Genomic DNA, 17560 nt, shown 5'->3' with positions numbered 1-17560 from the left:
TTTCTCTCTTTTTTCTTGAAAAACAGAACCAGTTGCTTTTTTTTTGTAAGTTGTTTCTCCCCCTCAGCTTTATTGGGATATAATTGACATGTAACTTGTGTAAATCGAAGGTGTACAACATGTTGACTTGATACACTTACTTGCTGCAAAATAATTACCGCCATAGCCTTAGCTTAAACCTTCATTACATCACATAATTATCATCTTTTGTGTGTGTGTGTGGTTAGAACATTTAAAATTTATTCTCTTAGCAGCTTTCAAGCGTGCAATACACTGTTATTAACTATAACCATCATGCTGTGCAGTAGAGCCCCAGAACTTACAACTGGGGGCTGACACCTCCACATTGCTCCCACTCCCCAGCCCCTGGTAACATCCACTCTATTTTCTGTTTCTGTGAGTCCTGCTTTTTTAGAGTTCACCTGTATATGGTATTCCAGTTGCTCTTTCATTTCCATGTTGGTGGGTGGGACAGTCATTGGATTATGTTTATCCCTCTTCGTCACCATACACAGAGATTCTTGATGGAAAAAGAATTCCCATCAGTGCTGTCTGTGTGCTCTGGACGCTGCACAACCAACCAATGAATGTGATATGTGGACTCATGGAAGGATCTAGTCTTCGCATCTGCCTCTTGTTAGGATCTTGTTGAGTTTGGGTTAGTTTTTCTATGTGGATCTGGCTGCAGGCCGCTGATCAGCGCATTCATGTATTCATTGGCTCATTGGTTCAACAAATATTTAAGGGCCTTTTACACGCTAGGCACTGTTTTAGGATTTGAGGTAACTGCAGTGAACAACATTGACAGTCCCTTCTCTAGGAATCTTGTGCTTTAGTGGGGAAAGCAGAAAGTAGGCAAATATGGATGAATCCTGATAAGTGTATGAAGTATTCATTGATTCAACAAGTATTTAAGTGCCTTTTACATGCTATGCATTGTTTTAGAATCTGAGGTTACAGCAATGAACAACAACGACAGTCCCTTCTCTAGCAATCTTATGTTTTAGTGGGGAAAGCAGAAAGTAGACAAATATGGATGGATGAGTTGTGATGAGTGTATGAAGCGGAAAAGTGAATCATTGGGCTTAGGATGGGAATGCAGTGCTACAGAGGGTGATCAAGGAGGCAACTTTTGAATAAAAGCCAGGATAAAGATGGTGCAGGAGGGCCATGGATTTGTCCCTGCAAGACTTGCTCTCTCTTCTTCTTTTTTTTTTTTTCCTTTTGGTAATCAGTATCTGTTTTCTTTCTTTTTTTTTTTTTTTTTTCATTTATTTTTATTAGTTGGAGGCTAATTACTTTACAGTATTGTAGTGGTTTTTGTCATACATTGACATGAATCAGCCATGGATTTACATGTGTTCCCCATCCTGAACCCCCCTCCCACCTCCCGCCCCATCCCATCCCTCTGGGTCTTCCCAGTGCACCAGCCCCGAGCACTTGTCTCATGCATCCAGCCTGGGCTGGTGATCTGTTTCACACTTGATAATATACATGTTTCGATGCTGTTCTCTCAGATCATCACACCCTTGCCTTCTCCCACAGAGTCCAAAAGTCTGTTCTATACATCTGTGTCTCTTTTTTTGTCTTCCATATAGGGTTATCGTTACCATCTTTCTAAATTCCATATATAGGCGTTAGTATACTGTATTGGTGTTTATCTTTCTGGCTTACTTCACTCTGTATAATGGGCTCCAGTTTCATCCATCTCATTAGAACTGATTCAAATGTATTCTTTTTAATGGCTGAGTAACATTCCATTGTGTATATGTACCATAGCTTTCTTATCCAGTCGTCTGCTGATGGACATCTAGGTTGCTTCCATGTCCTGGCTATTATAAACAGTGCTGCGATGAACATTGGGGTACATGTGTCTCTTTCAGTTCTGGTTTCCTTGGTGTGTATGCCCAGGAGAGGGATTGCTGGGTCATATGGCAGTTCTATTTCCAGTTTTTTAAGGAATCTCCACACTGTTCTCCATAGTGGCTGTACTAGTTTGCATTCCCACCAACAGTATAAGAGGGTTCCCTTTTCTCCACACCCTCTCCAGCATTTATTGCTTGTAGACTTTTGGATAGCAGCCATCCTGACTGACGTGTAATGGTACCTCATTGTGGTTTTGATTTTCATTTCTTTGATAATGAGTGATGTTGAGCATCTTTTCATGTGTTTGTTAGCCATCTGTATGTCTTCTTTGGAGAAATGTCAGTTTAGCTCTTTGGCCCATTTTTTGATTGGGTCATTTATTTTTCTGGAATTGAGCTTCAGGAGTTGCTTGTATATTTTTGAGATTAATCCTTTGTCTGTTTCTTCATTTGCTATTATTTTCTCCCATTCTGAAGGCTGTCTTTTCACCTTGCTTATAGTTTCCTTTGTTGTGCAAAAGCTTTTAAGTTTCATTAGGTCCCATTTGTTTATTTTTGCTCTTATTTCCAATATTCTGGGAGGTGGGTCAAAGAGGATCTTGCTGTGATTTATGTCGGAGAGTGTTTTGAGTTGCTGTCTTCTTAACTAACATCTTTGTAACCTCAGTGAAACCTTGAAGGAACAACATCTGAAGTTTCCAGGCATGTTCTCATTTTGGAAAATGTTTATGTAGTTCAAGGGCTCAGACCTAACTTCCTTTAATGCTTTTAAACCTATAAAAAGCAGGCAATTGAATGATAGTCATCATGTATTCTCAACATTGAAGTATACCAGTTAATTAGAAGTAGATTACAAAGCATACCTCAGTCGTCTTGCGAGTGTTTGCATCTTGGTAGGTGGTCAGAATTAGAGTGTAGACTACATATTCGGGCTTTCCAGGTGGCGCTAGTGATAAAGAATCCACCTGCCAATGCAGGAGACATAAGAGACTCAGGTTTGATCCTTGGGTCCGGGAAGATCCCCCTGGAGGATGGCATGGCAACCCACTCCAGTATTTTTGCATGGAGAATCCCGTGGATTGCAAAGAGTTGCAAAGGGTTGCAAAGAGTTGGACATGACTGAAGCGACTGAGCATACATGCACACAGACTACTTATTCACAGAGCAACACTTTAATTTTCTATTTAGAAGATAGGTCCTCATAATTTTTACACAGTTTGCAGGCAGATTGAAAATTCTTTAGGCTAAACTCTATTGTTATTCACAGCTGTGCAAACTTGCTGGTGAGCAGTTTCCCAAACAGCCGCACCCACCCTCATACCTTGGAGGGATCTTGCTTAAAAAGCAGATTTGGTATCCTCTCCTGGTCCTGCCAGGCAGAAAGGTCTGGAGATGAGGTCTGGGGATCTGTGTGTGTTACAGCAGTGAGTGGTTCTCCTGCACTGGTCAGGTTGCAGGATCGCGGGCCGAGATGGGTGGAGGCCCTAAACATTTAAATTGAACGAAGACTAGAAGATACGGGATGATGATTGAGCGTGATCTCAGCATCCATCCTCTCACCAGCAGTTTTGCTGTGGTTTTGACTTCATGAATGAAATTTCACATTCCTAAAATAGAACTGAGCCACTGCCTACCCAACAGAAATAGGAAGGTCCCATAGAACAGAGGTTTCCCACCTTTGTTGGTGGGAGTGCAATGAGATGATTAAGTTGTGTGGATCCAGGAGTGAAAGCAGTCCTTCTCCCCACCAACTCCTGCACACCTGTGAACCCCATCTCTGCAGGATGGTATCTGAACGCAGGCCTGTCTGTGCCTGCCAGTTGGTTCCTGTCCCATGAGACAGGTGAGAACAGCACCCCATACCTTGATGAGTTAACATTTCTTGAGATTATGCAACCCAAACCAAATCTAGAAAATGATTAGATAAAGTTCAAGCAATAGCAGTTTTTAGCCCGCAGTCTTCAGTTTTTGCATTGCTTCATTACCTGAAATACTTTAGAAATATAGCAGTGTTGGGACTTCCCTGATGGTACAGTGGATAGGAATCTGCCTGCCAATGCAAGGGACACAGTTTCAATCCCTGGTCCAGGAAGATCCCACATGCCGTGAAGCAGCTAAGCCCGTGCTCCACAACTGCTGGGCCCATGCTCTAGAGTCTGCGAGCTGCAACTACTGAGCCCTCATGTGGAAACTACTGAAGCCCGTGCGCCTAGAGCCTGTGCTCCACAACGAGAGAAGCCACCTCAATGAAAAGCTTGAGCAGGGCACTGAAGAGTAGCCCTTGCTCGCCACAACTAGATAAAGCCGGAGTGCAGCAATGAAGACCCAGTGCAGCCAAAAAAATAAAGAAGTACAAACAACAACAACAAAAAATACAGCAGTGTTGAGGTTTTAATATATAGAGAGACTTTATCCCAATGGGTTAAGTCAAGAGACAGTGGAGACATTTTTGATTGTCACAGCTGGGAGAGAAGGGAGGACCAGAGATGCTAGCAGCATCTGGGGGGTAGAGGCCAGGGATGCTATGAAACAGCCCACAGTGCACAAGGCAACCTCCTGCCAACTACAGCAAAGAATTGGTGGTTTAGTTGCTAAGTTGTGTCTGATTCTTGCAACCCCATGGACGGTCCCACCAAACTCCTCTGTCCTCTGTCCATAATTTCCTGGGCAAGAATATTGGAGTGGGTTGCCATTTCCTTTTCCAGGGGATCTTTCCAATCCAGAGATTGAACCTGTGTCTCCTACATTGCCAGCAGATTCTTTACTGACTGAGCTACCAGGGGAGCCAACAGCGAAGTATTACCCAGCCCCAAATGTCAGCAGTGCCGAGACAGAGAAACCCTGCAAAAGATCAACTCAGTGCCTCTTATCTGTGTTATATGTTAGGGTTCAAAATGAGCATTCCTGTTGAAAAAAAAAAAAAGAGTTCCACAGCTGAAACTGGTTTGGAATTAGCCTCCTAGCTTGTATGAGGATGACGTTCTGCTTGGTCAGGCAAGGGGCACAAGTCCCCAAGACTCCATGCGCCCCAGGGAAGATACTGACTGGTGTGCTCTTGAGCTTTTCCAACGTAACTACACCCCTCCTCCCACAGCTTCCCCTCCCGGTCGGGTCAGGGTAGAAGAAAGTTTAGTTTAGACCTTCGTTCTCACCTACTGCTTCTCAGCTTCTGGATCCTAGCCCCGTGGCTTTTGTGACAGTGCCCTTGGATGGGCCTTGGTAAGACCACACCGTGTCTGTGTCTGTGCTGTGTGTCAGGCACCACACCTCTGAACAGCCTCCTTCCCCGCCACTTTCCCCAACACCATTTAGTCACATTCTTGTCATTTCCCTGGAGCTTAGGTTTCTACAAAGCGGGGTCTCAGTCCTTCACTTCTCTCTCTCTCTCTCTTTTTTTTTTTGGCCAAACTGCACAGAATATGGAATCTTAGTTCTCAGGTTAGAGATGGAGGCTGTGCACCCTGCAGTGGAAAGCAGAGTCTTAACCACCGGACCACCAGGGAAGTCCCTCAATCCTTTATTTCATCTCAGTCTCCCCACAGAGCACACTGGAGGAACTGACAAAAGTAGAAGTCATCCTTTTTGTGTGTACAGTGGTGGTTGTCGTTGTTCAGTCACCCAGTCATGTCCGACTCTTTGTGACCTCCATGGGCTGCAGCATGCCAGGCTTCCTTTGTCTTTCACCATCTCCCGGAGCTTGCTCAAACTCATGTCCATTGAGTTGGTGATGCCATCCAACTATCTCATCCTCTGTCATCCCCTTCTCCTCCTGCCTTCAATCTTTCTCAGCATCATGATCTTTTCCAGTGAGTCGACTCTTCACATCAGGTAGCCAAAGTATTGGAGCTTCAGCTTCAGCAGCAGTCCATGCAATGAATATTCAGGGTTGATTTCCCTTAAGATTGACTGGTTTGATCTCCTTGATGTCCAAGGGACTTTCCAGAGTCTTCTCCAACACCACAGTTCAAAAGCATCAATTCTTCGGCGCTCAGCCTTCTTTATGTTCCAACTCTCACATCCATACATGACTACTGGAAAAACCATAGGTTTGACTTTATGGAACTTTGACAGCAAAGCGATGTCCCTGCTTTTAAATACACTGTCTAGATTTGTCATGGCTTTTCTTCCATGGAGCAAGGGTCTTTTAGTTTCATGGTTGCAGTCACTATATGAAATGATTTTGGAGCTCAAGAAAATAAAGTCTGTCACTGTTTCCATTTTTTCCCCATCTATCTGTGATGAAGTGATGGGACTGGATGCCGTGATCTTCGTTTTTTGAATGTTGAATTTTAAGTCAGCTTAGTGGGGACACCTGTGTTACTTTTTTAGGTTAAAGTGATTCAAACTGCATTTTGTTTAGGAACTATGTACTCCTTTTTTAAATGCTTGAATGCCCCGAGTGTTATGGGCTTGAATTGTCATGCAGAGTCACAGATTTTACTGAAGGTATCCTTGTCTGATTTCCAGCAGCATTTTCCTCTTCTCTCCAATCCCTGGAAGGCTCTGCTCTTTCTTCTTCTTCTTGGGGATCTAATCTCTGTAGAGCAGCCTTAATTGTCCCTTTATCCAAACAGCTCCGTGCCCTTATCAAGGCATCGATGGCCCTACTGCTGACTCTGAAATATTCCTTGTCTCCACCCTCCTCACTGGCAGGATTCTCATTCCATGCAGGAAGCAGCCTGTGCAGCATGTGAAACCTTCCTGGCAGCTGGGGGTGGTCACGTGATGCAGTTCTGGCCAAAGGCACAGAACTGGCAGACTGTCAGGGATTTCCAGGGGTTTTTCCTCCCCTGTTGGAGGTGCTCCCCTTTCTCTCCGGTTCATCCCTCACCTCCTTCCAGCCTGGAGTTTGGAGCAGATACTGGTGGGAGCCGGAACACCAACGGCTTTGAGAGCCCCTGCGCCAGACCCACTGTTTGTCCCTGGACTTCCCGTTCTGTGAGAAGGAGACACCCCCGGGGACTTCCTGGGGGGTCAGTGGTTAGGATTCTGGGCTTCCACTGCAGAGGCACAGGTTCGATCCCAAGTCAGGGAACTAAGATCCCATATGCCTCAAGGTGCAACTAAAAAAAGAAAAGAAAAGATACGCTCTTTTAGCTGAAACCCTTGGTTGAAACTCCAGCTCAGATCCCTCCCCGGGGCTCCAAGCATGGGGTCTATCAGCCTGATGGCCCACAGGCCCTGGGGACTCACATGTCCTTCTTGTGATGTCCCTGACACTTGAGTTCTCCTCCATCCTGCCTGCTCACCACATCTGACCTACCTCAAGCCCATCTCTTCTGCAGCTGGAAGCCCTTCCTGTCCATCTGGCCACCAGCATGGCAGCCAGGGCACAAGGTCTGCTGCTGAGGCCAGCCCTGTCTCAAGCTCGCCACCTCCATCACATCCCTGCTGCCTCCCCAGTGATGCTTGTGCACATATCATGACCCCTACCACCACACCGAATAAAATCTTCAAGGTTTCTTCTTGTGATTGTCCATGACCTTCTGCCGTCATCCATACATTGACCCTGCAGACATAATGGCGTATCTTAGGTCAGGTTCTCTAGAAAGTGAAACTGTTAGTTGCTCAGTCGTGTCTGACTCTTTGCAACCCCATGGACTGTATAGCCCTCCAGGCTTCTCTGTCCATGGGGATTCTCCAGGCAGGAATACTGGAGTGGGTTGCCGTGTCTTCCTCCAGGGGATCTTCTCCACCCAGGGATCAAACCTTGGTACCCTGTGCTGCAGGCAGATTCTTTACTGTATGAGTCACGGTTCCCTAGAAGCAGAGCCTGAAATAGGAATCGTGGTCTCTGCTGTCCCCCAAGGAGCTTGCATTGCTTGCTCAGAGTGATCCCAAGCCTTCTGTACCCCGTTAGTCATTGCCTGGGGACAGAAGGCACACCCGTGGAGAAGCAGGTAGTTGTGTGCTGTGTCAACATTCACAGCCGAGATGTGGAGCCAGCCCTGGGATGTCCAACGAACCCACAGTATTGCCCTTAACTCCTGCCTGTGCCCCCACCCAGGCCATACTTTCTCAGCTGCACCTAGCTCACTTGCTTCCCAAACTCCCCAGACCTCTGCTTTGCTCCTTCTGCCCACAGGGTGGGTCTCCCCTCCTCACCCAGCTGCCCCTGCTCCTGCTTGGCACCAGAGGGATGTTTAATAACTGCACACTTCAGAGCCGTCTCCTTCTGGGGCAGGCTTTCTATCTTTCCTCCTGTCCTCTTTTATCAGGTAGAGCTCTTCATCTAAAACACAAACCCCAAGCACAATTCAAGTAATTATCTTCTCTGTTTTCCTGTGGTTGGGTGTGACTTGTACCAGTTGAGGTTCACAGGAGAGACGTGAATTGACTTCATCTTGTTGACTGGCTCAGGATGTCACTCTCAGACCTGCTGAGAAAGGCTGGCTGGAAGGATGGGTATTCTGTGGAGCCCAGGGGGAGCATTTCCAGCTGCTTCTGGGGTGTCTTTGTCTAGTTATTTATCATCTCAAGTTCCTCATATCATCGTCAGTTCAGTTCAGTTCAGTCGCTCAGTTGTGTCTGACTCTTTGCAACCCCATGGACTGCAGCACGCCAGGCCTCCCTGTCCATCACAAACTCCTGGAGTTTACTCAAGTCCATCGAGTCAGTGATAACATCCACCCATCTTATCCTCTGTCATCTCTTCCTCCCGCCTTCAATCTTTCCCAGCATCAGGGTCTTTTCAAATGAGTCAGTTCTTCACATCAGGTGGCCAAAGTATTGGAGTTTCAGCTTCAGCATCAGTCCTTCCGATGAATATTCAAGACTGATTTCCTTTAAGATGGACTGGTTGGATGGATCTCCTTGCTGTCCAAGGGACTCTCAAGAGTCTTCTTCAACACTACAGTTCAAAAACATCACTTCTGTGGCACTCAGCTTTCTTTATAGCCCAACTCTCACATCCATACATGACTACTGGAAAAGCCATAGCTTTAACTAGACGGACCTTTATTGGCAAAGTAATGTCTCTGCTTTTTAATATACTGTCTAGGTTGGTCATAACTTTTCTTCCAAGGAGCAAGTGTATTTTAATTTCATGGCTATCGCTTCTCGGCCTTTTGGCTAAGATCAAGTGTAATTTCATGGCTGCAGTCACCATTTGCAGTGATTTTGGAGCCCCCCAGAATAAAGTCTATCACTGTTTCCACCGTTTCCCCATCTATTTGCCATGAAGTGATGGGATCAGATGCCATGATCTTAGTTTTCTGCATGTTGAGTTTTAAGCCAACTTTTTCACTCTCCTCTTTCACTTTCATCAAGAGGCTCTTTAGTTCTTTGCTTTCTGCCTTAAGTGTGGTGTCATCTGCATATTTGAGGTTATTGATATTTCTCCCGGCAATCTTGATTCCAGCTTTTGCTTCATCCAGCCCAGCATTTCTCATAATGTATTCTGCATATAAGTTAAATAAGCAGGCTGACAATATACAGCTTTGACGTACTCCTTTCCTGATTTGAAACCAGTCTCTTTTTCCATGTCCAGTTCTAACTGTTGCTTATTGACCTGCATACCGATTTCTCAGGAGTCAGGTCAGGTGGTCTGGTATTCCCATCTCTTTAAGAATTTTTCACAGTTTGTTGTGATCCACACATTCAAAGACTTTGGCATAATCAATAAAGCAGAAATAGATATTTTTCTGGGACTCTCTTGCTTTTTTGGTGATCCAACGGATGTTGGCAATTTGATCTCTGGTTCCTCTGCCTTTTCTAAATCCATCTTGAACATCTGAAAGCTCATGGTTTACGTACTGTTGAAGCCTGGCTTGAAGAAGTTTGAGCATTACTTTGCTAGCATGTGAAATGAGTGCAATTGTGCAGTAGTTTGAGCATTCTTTGGCATTGCCTTTATTTGGGATTGGAATGAAAACCGACCTTTTCTAGTCCTGTGGCCATCATCACTAAACTACAAAAGTTGACTTCCATTCCTGTTTCTTTCCGTAACCGGGACCCAAATTGGTCTTGGCCTGCATCTTTCAGTGCAAGTCTTCATGATTTCTCGATCCATGTCTGTCCTCATCCTGTCTTCTTTCTCAGCTGGATGTGCCTCAGGCTACCCTTCCCCTCAAGCACCCAGCATCCTGCCCCACTGTCCACGGGCAGCCTGGTGAGGCTTCCTTCTGTCCTGCTGTGCAGTCCTTCTCAGACACCTCGCGCCTAGAAGGGCGTGCTCTTTTGGCTGCCATGTTAATATCTAGGCTGTACCTGCTCATCTTCCCAGACCAACCATATCATTTTTATTTACTGCTTCATCGCTTTGAGTTTTTGCTTTTAATAATCTTGCACGTGTGCCCGTGTTCAGTCACTCCAGTCATGTCCGACTCCTTGCGACCCCATGGGCTGTAGCTTGCCAGGCTCCTCTGTCCGTGGGATTCTCCAGGCAAGAATACTGAAGTGGGTTGCCATGCCCTTCTCCAGGAGATCTTCCCAATCCATGCGTCAAACTGGTGTCTCCTGGATGTCCTACTTGCAGGCAGATTCTTTACCACTGAGCCACCCGGGAGGCCTGCCTTTACTGTTAAAAAAATAAACAAAAACCCCCAAAACCCTTCACATACAGGTCTACCCACCTATTCCAATACCTACCCTCCCTAAGCAACCCCTACATGGAAGGGCATGGATAAAGATGGTTGGAATTCTCAGCCCCCTACTTCTCCATGTGTGACTTTCAACAGATTAAATTTATCAGGCTAAATGCAGATAGCAGGCCAATGAAGTAGGTGTTTTAGTGATTTAGGACTTAGTGATATCGTGTGTTGTATTATTCCCCCCAGTAAATGTTAGTGCCCTACTCTTTGTTGCACCAGTAATTGCCTGTGTAGTTTATCTAACAATTTTTCACATACTGCTTTGCAGCATATATTGTACTCTTATCTTGGATGGTTAATTCTTAATTTGAAACCATTAGTGCCAGATCTACAAGTGGACTGAAAGCCTGGACCTTGCCCTAATGTTTCTTCATCAGGTCCTTAATAAGAGTGACTTGCTCATTAGATATATAAACATTTGAGAAGCAGCTGTTACATTTTTATATGTGAGTGGAAATATGTAATTTTGAAAGCCAGGTCTTTTCTGCACAGAAGGGATTAGTGGAGGCTCTTACCCTGGCAGTCTGAATGAAAGGTGGGAGATATTCAGCCCTGGGATCTTAGCACTTGGAAGGAGTGGGAGGAGCTGCCCGTGAAGGAGATGGACAAGTTGGGAACCAGGAAAGTGCCACAGGGCAGACGGTGATGGCCTGCCAACACACGTCCTGGAGGAATGCCTGAAACCACCATCACCTCTGAAACCTTGTAAGAAACGGAGTATCTGTTCAGTAAATAGGTATTAGTTGCCTATTATGTCCCTCTTACCATCCTAGGCACTGTGAACTCAGTGGTGAGCAAAGACACCTACTCTCTTGGAATCTATATTCTAGTGGGGAAGATAAGAGAGAAATGTCTATTCAAAAGAAAAAATTATGAGTAGCTTGTCTCATGCTAAGTGTTCTAATGGAACCTTCAATTGCATGCCATCCTCCACCAAAGAGAACATTTTTAGAAATTGATTTATATGTCTTTGTTGCCATGCCCAGGCTTTTCTCTAGTTGTGGAGAGCAGAGGCTACTCTCCACTTGCAGTTCATGAGCTTCTCATTGCAGTGGGCTTTTCTTGTTGCACACACTCTAGGGTGCACAGGCTTCAGTAGTTGTGGTGCACACAACTTAGTTGCCCCATGACATGTGGAATTATTAACCCACTGGATCACAGGAAAGTCTCAAACAGAACATTAAAGACGAAGGAATTGTGTGGACACAGTGCAGATGGTGTAGAGATGAGCATGATTATAAACCCCCGGGTTCTCCGAAGGAGCACCTTAATGCCACTTAGCTGTATGTCAGCTGTAAGTCTGTGAAGACAACTCAGGTTGGCCCTCCTTTTGTTGTGTTGAGGGACATAGACTCCAAATGGTCCCTTCTAAGTTGAAAGAAGATGTTCGAGCCCAAGTGAAACTTCATGGGAAATCAAATTCTCCTGGTTTGAATGGATACACCCCAGAACATGATTACATATATTTATGCATTGGAGAAGGAAATGGCAACCTACTCCAGTGTTCTTGCCTGGAGAATCCCAGAGACAGAGGAGCCTGGTGGGCTGCTGTCTTTGGGGTTGCACAGAGTTGGACACGACTGAAGCGACTTAGCAGCAGCAGCGGCGGCATACATATGATTTTACAAACCAGCTTTTTTCCTTACAGTATCTTTCCGTGTCAATAAATGTAGGCACTGAATACTTTAATTGAGAGCTTCTCAAACTAATTGTTTATATGAATCCCTTGATTCAGCAGGAGTGAGGGGTGGTGAGCAGTGCTGAGATTTCACGTGTCTAACCTGTTCTCAGCTGAGGCTGTGGTCACAGATTCCACTTCGTATATCAAGGCTTTAACAGCCAAGGGGAATGTTCCTTATGATTTCACCACAAGTTACCAACAAATTACCTGTTGCTAGGCCAAGAAGACAATGGCAACCCACTCCAGTACTCTTGCCTGGAGAATCCCATGGATGGAGGAGCCTGGTAGGCTGCAGTCCATGGGGTTGCTAAGAGTAGGACATGACTGAGCGACTTCACTTTCACTTTTCACTTTCATGCATTGGAGAAGGAAATGGCAACCCACTCCAGTGTTCTTGCCTGGAGAATCCCAGGGACAGAGGAGCCTGTTGAGCTGCCATCTATGGGGTTGCACAGAGTCAGACACGACTGAAATGACTTAGCAGCAGCAGGCATGTTAGAAGGGCTTCCCAGGTGGTGCTAGTGGTAAAGAACCTGCTTCCCAGTGCAGGAGACCTAAAAGACACAGGTTCAATCCCTGGGTTGGGAAGATCCCCTGGAGAAGGAAATGGCAACCCACTCCAGTATTCTTGCCTGGAAAATCCCATGGACAGAGGAGCCTGGTGGGCTACAGTCCATGGGGTCGCAAAGAGTCGGACACTATTGAAGTGACTTGGATGCATGCATGCAGGCGTGTTAGATAGTTTACATTTTACTGTTTGCTCTTATAATTGCTGTTCACATTCAGTTTTAGTTTGAATCTTAAATATCATTGGGAAAGTACATTTTGGTGGTGGGGAGTTTATCTTGTTTGATGACAGACTACAGGCACATAACACTTATTCATTCCATGTGGGATGTTTCTTTCTTTCTTTCTTTTTTGGCTGTGCTGGATCTTTGTTGTGGCATGCAGGCTTTTCAAGTTTCAGCATGCATGTTCTCTAGTTGTAGCACATGGGCCTAGTTGCTCCACATCATGTGGGATATCACTTCCCAAACCAAGGATCAAACCCGAATCCCCTCTGATGGAAGGCAGATTCTTGACCACTGGACCTCCAGGGATATCCCTGGGATGTTTCTTAAGGTCCTGCTCTGTGCCAGGTCCTACCCCTGCAGCTCAGTCATCCAAGCAAAAGGGTAGAGGAAACCTAAAATGTACACAGGAAATTTCAGTTCATAATGGTAAACAGAGATAGGGAAGTGCCCAGGGGTGATCATGGTGTTTAAAATGAGCTTCACAGAGAAGGAGAGGGTTTAAGGATAAAGGAGTTTCCTGGTGGCTCAGACAATAAAGAATCTGCCTGAAGTGTGGAAGATCCAGGTTTGATCTCTGGTTCAGGAAGATCCACTGGAGAAGGGAATGGCAACCCACTCCAGTATTCTTGCCTGGAGAATCCATGGACAGAAGAGCCTGATGGGCAGCAGTCCATGAGGTTGCAGAATCGGACATGACTGAGTGACTAGCACTTCCACTTCTGCAAGGAGAAAATGGTGCAGAGAGTGGGGGCCGGGACCCTGGAGTCCTGTGCCATGCATGGGGGAGTTGATGATTGCAGAGGTGGGAGTGGAGGTGTGGTTCTAAGGCACCCAGCGTGACTTGCAGACTGAATGAAGGAGCAGCTGGGCCGTCATGGTGGGGAGGAGAGACCCATGAAGGAAGCTGGGCATTTAGAAAGGGGCTGGGGAGAGAGAACCTGACCAGAAACTGACAGGGTGAGCACAGAAGGAGCTTCCAGAAGATGCTTCCTGTCCAGAGACACCAGGAAGGAACGTGGACAGGATTGAAGAAAGGCCTCTGATGGAGCTGGATTGGAAAACTGTGGCCAGAAACCAGAGTGCCTAAAGGATGCAGGTTACTTAAGCCCTGAACCATTGGGGTGCAAGCCTGGAAGGCAAGGGCAGGGGCCAGCAACCAGGGAGCTACTGTCACCCTGGGCCGAAGCTCGTACTTGTCACAGAACTGCTGGAGGTGCTATCCTCTCTATCGGCTAGAAACCTAGGATGCTGGCAGCCCCAGCTGCTGCTGGAGTTACCTGCGGGCAACCCCATCACCTCTGCTTCCATGTCGTGGAGCCAGGGAAAAGAAAGGCTGCCGTCCCCTGCCCTTGCCTTCCAGGCTTCCACCCCGATGGTCCACAGTCACGACTCAGCAGGAAGCCAGGTGGCACAATGGAGAGTCTGGGAATGCAGTTTGCAGTCTGCAGTGGCAAAGAGGAGAGAGAGAGTAGAGGCCACAGCCCACAGCGCTGTCCAGGGTGCAAGCCGTAGGCAAGGGCAGAATCCAGGTTCCAATAGCACCGTCTGCTTTGTTCTCGGGAGGTCCACTCGGGCGTGAAGTGTCATTCTGTTCATAAAAACACAGGCATCATAGAAACGTCCACTTTATAAGTGTCTTGGTAATAAGCAGCCCCTTGGGACCCTCCATGTGGCTGACTGTGTTCAAGTAACCACAGAGTTACGGTGGTTGAAAACCTCCAGGGTCTCAGTTGATCTCATTTCTCCTTTAAGAATTCAGTAGATTCCTCAGCAGAAATTTGCTCATGAGGCGCTTGGCATGGTTTTTTTTTTTTTTTTTTTTTAATATTCAAATAGAGTGACACAGGTCTATGAAAATTCTTACATTCTAGTGCTGTACGGTTAGAATTGGAGTTGAGGGAGAGTGTTAATGATAGCAAAACATCAAATACTTGAATGTCAGTTGGAGAAAGGTTTTTTGTTTTTTTTTTTTTTCAAAAAAAATGTCACAATGCTAATGGGGGAAATGAAGTGAATAATGAGATATAACTTCCTCCTGGCTACAAGATTAAGTATTTTAAGGATATATAAATGTACCATGATGCTATTGGTGCGTATACTAGCTGAGATTTAAGTAACAGTTGCTTAAATAAGACAGAAGTTTATTTCTGTCATCAAGAGTCCAGAGACAGGTGGTCCAAGGTGGATTGGTGGCTCTGTCCATAGAGGTGGCCCAAAGACCCAGGTCTCTTCTCTCTTGTTGCTCCTCCATCCCTTGGGTGATGTGCTGTGTGTGGGCCAGAGTGGCTCATCTGGTGTCAGTATTTCAGCCATCAAGAAGAGGGAGAAAGGAGAAAGGGAAGTTCACCAAGAGATGCACCCTCAAGTCATACAAGTCACTTTTGCTTGTTTTCCACTGACGAGAACTTAGCCATGAGACTATACTTAGCCACAAGGGAGGCTGGGAAATGTAGTCTTTATTCTGGGAGGCCATGTGCCCAGCTAAAAACCCAGAGTTCTGTTCAACTGAGAGGAGAGGGGAAACTGATATGGGGGGAGATGTTTTTATGTCTACTACAATATCCATTGGAATATTACTTAAAAATTGAGAATCTGAGAATAAAATTAATTGAAAAGATGAAGTAGGCAGCATACCCCAGAACATGCATATTTTTTAAAGAAAAACTTCTTTTAAAATTACCATGTTTTCTTTTTTCCTTAGTGTAACCCTCCTCCTCTGTGTACATTCCTTTTTAACGTACATTTTCTTTTTAAACTTTTATGGTACAAAATTTCAAAGATCATTGAGAATTGTATAGTGAGCCCTGTGTACCCGTTGCCTAGGTTCAATAGCAGTTTAAGGTTCATCCTGTTTGAGCTATTCCCACACACACTTATACCCTTCCTGTTTTTTGAAGCAGTTTTCACGTCTCCTGTTTTGTCTGTAAATAGTTTCATATGTATCTCTAAAAGGTAAAGGCTCAAAAAAACATTAGACTTAATTTTGGGATAGTTGTAGAGTCACAGGCAGTTGTAAGATATAACACAGATTACTCCTTTTCTCCCCAGTGGTGTGTGTCTGTGTGTGCTCAATTTTGTCCAGTTATTTGTGACCCTATGGACTGGAAGCCCTCCAGGCTCCTCTGTCCATGGGATTTCCCAAGCAAGAATGGATTGGAGTGTGTTACCACTTGCTACTCCTGGAGATCTTCCCAATCCAGGAATCAAGCCCAAGTCTCCTGCATCCCCTGCATTGGCAGGTGTATTCTTTACCAGAGAACCATCTGGGAAGCCCTTCCCCCTAATGGTAGCAAAACTGTAGATTATTGAAGCTGGGATATTGACAGGCATACAATCAAGAAACAGAATATTCCCATCCCCATATGGAGCCCTCATGTTGCGTTTCCACAGCCACTTCCATCATTCCTTCCCTTACTCCTGACCACTATTAATCCGTTTACATTTCTGTAATTTTGTCATTTCAAGAACATTATGTAAATCGAATCCTACAGTGTGTAACCTTTTAGTATTGGCTCAGCTCGAAATTGATCCAGTTACTGTGTCTCTCAATCCGTCACTCCTCTTTCTGGCTGAGTAGTATTACACGGTACGGCTGTGCAACATCAAGGCTCCTTAGGGAATTCCTGGTGGTCCAGTGGTTAGGACTCTGTGCTTTCACTGCTGAGGCCCCAGGTTCAATCCCTGGTCAGGGAACTAAGATTCTGCAAGCCACACAATATGCCTCCCAACCCCACCCCTGCGAAAAAAGTTTCTTTAAAAGCTTCATCTACCAAACTTACTTGCCTCTTCCCCTCCTCCTCCCTCCCCTCTCTTCATAGCAATGCCAAGTGACCACAGCCGCGTGAAGCTGAGAAGCGATTGCTCACGGCCCTCCCTGCAATGGTACACCAGAGCTCAGAACAAGATGCGAAGACCCAACTTGTTGCTAAAAGACGTCCTCAAGTAAGACGGGGCCCTCGGGCCACAAGAGGTCTCTGATTTGGGCAGAACTGGGAGAAAAATTCAGTGAGAGCCCCTTGGTCACACTTGGTCACAGTCGTTTAAAGACACGTCTGAGTCGGGGTTCAGAGCACATGTGCCCCAGCTGCCTGCATCAGGTCATGCTTGGTGGCAGTGTTGGCCTAGGGGGCCGCCAGGCCCTGCAACTTCCAGGTCACAGCCCTTCCCACTGCTGTCCAACAAAAGAGGGCTTCCCCTTCGCTATTTCCAGTGAGTCTAAAAATGCGGTTAATTAAAATGCCCTGCAGGCATTTGAATAACATTTAACATTAAACACTAAAAAGCGTGACAAGTATTCCACCCAGGTCACCCTTCCATCCTAATAAGAAGTGTGAGTGTGAGCATGTGTGTTCAGTCATGTATCTGACTCTTTGCAAACCCATGGACTGTAGCCCTCCAGACTCCTCTGTCCTTGGGATTTTCCTGGCAAGAGTACTAGAGTGGGTTGCCATTCCCTTTTCCAGGGGATCTTCCCAACCCAGGAATTGAACCCGGGGCTTCTGCCTACAGGAAGATACTTTACCACTGAGCCACCTGGGAAGTCATTAATAAGAGAAAGAATTGTTAAAGGGGGGATGTTTTCGGTTTTATTTGGTACCAGCAAAACCAGGTGGTAAATTACCCTTTTTT

At 45.8% G+C, this 17560-nt stretch overlaps 1 protein-coding gene and 1 non-coding gene across 4 annotated transcripts in view; both read left to right on the top strand.

The window, feature by feature from the left end:
* Positions 1-17560, top strand: part of ST3GAL5 (ST3 beta-galactoside alpha-2,3-sialyltransferase 5) — a 56679-nt gene that overhangs the window by 12902 nt on the left and 26217 nt on the right. For all 3 annotated transcript variants that reach the window (XM_061155269.1, XM_061155267.1, XM_061155268.1), the window contains exon 2: positions 16750-16873. In XM_061155269.1, coding sequence (XP_061011252.1) covers positions 16750-16873 — 124 coding nt within the window. The remainder of the gene's footprint in view (positions 1-16749; positions 16874-17560) is intronic.
* Positions 16552-16624, top strand: TRNAE-UUC (transfer RNA glutamic acid (anticodon UUC)). The gene has a single exon. It is a non-coding gene; the product is annotated as a tRNA-Glu (tRNA).

The sequence above is a fragment of the Dama dama genome, chromosome 11 (assembly GCF_033118175.1).
Source record: "Dama dama isolate Ldn47 chromosome 11, ASM3311817v1, whole genome shotgun sequence".
Lineage (NCBI taxonomy): Eukaryota > Metazoa > Chordata > Mammalia > Artiodactyla > Cervidae > Dama > Dama dama.
This window is presented reverse-complemented; position numbering and strand designations above follow the sequence as displayed.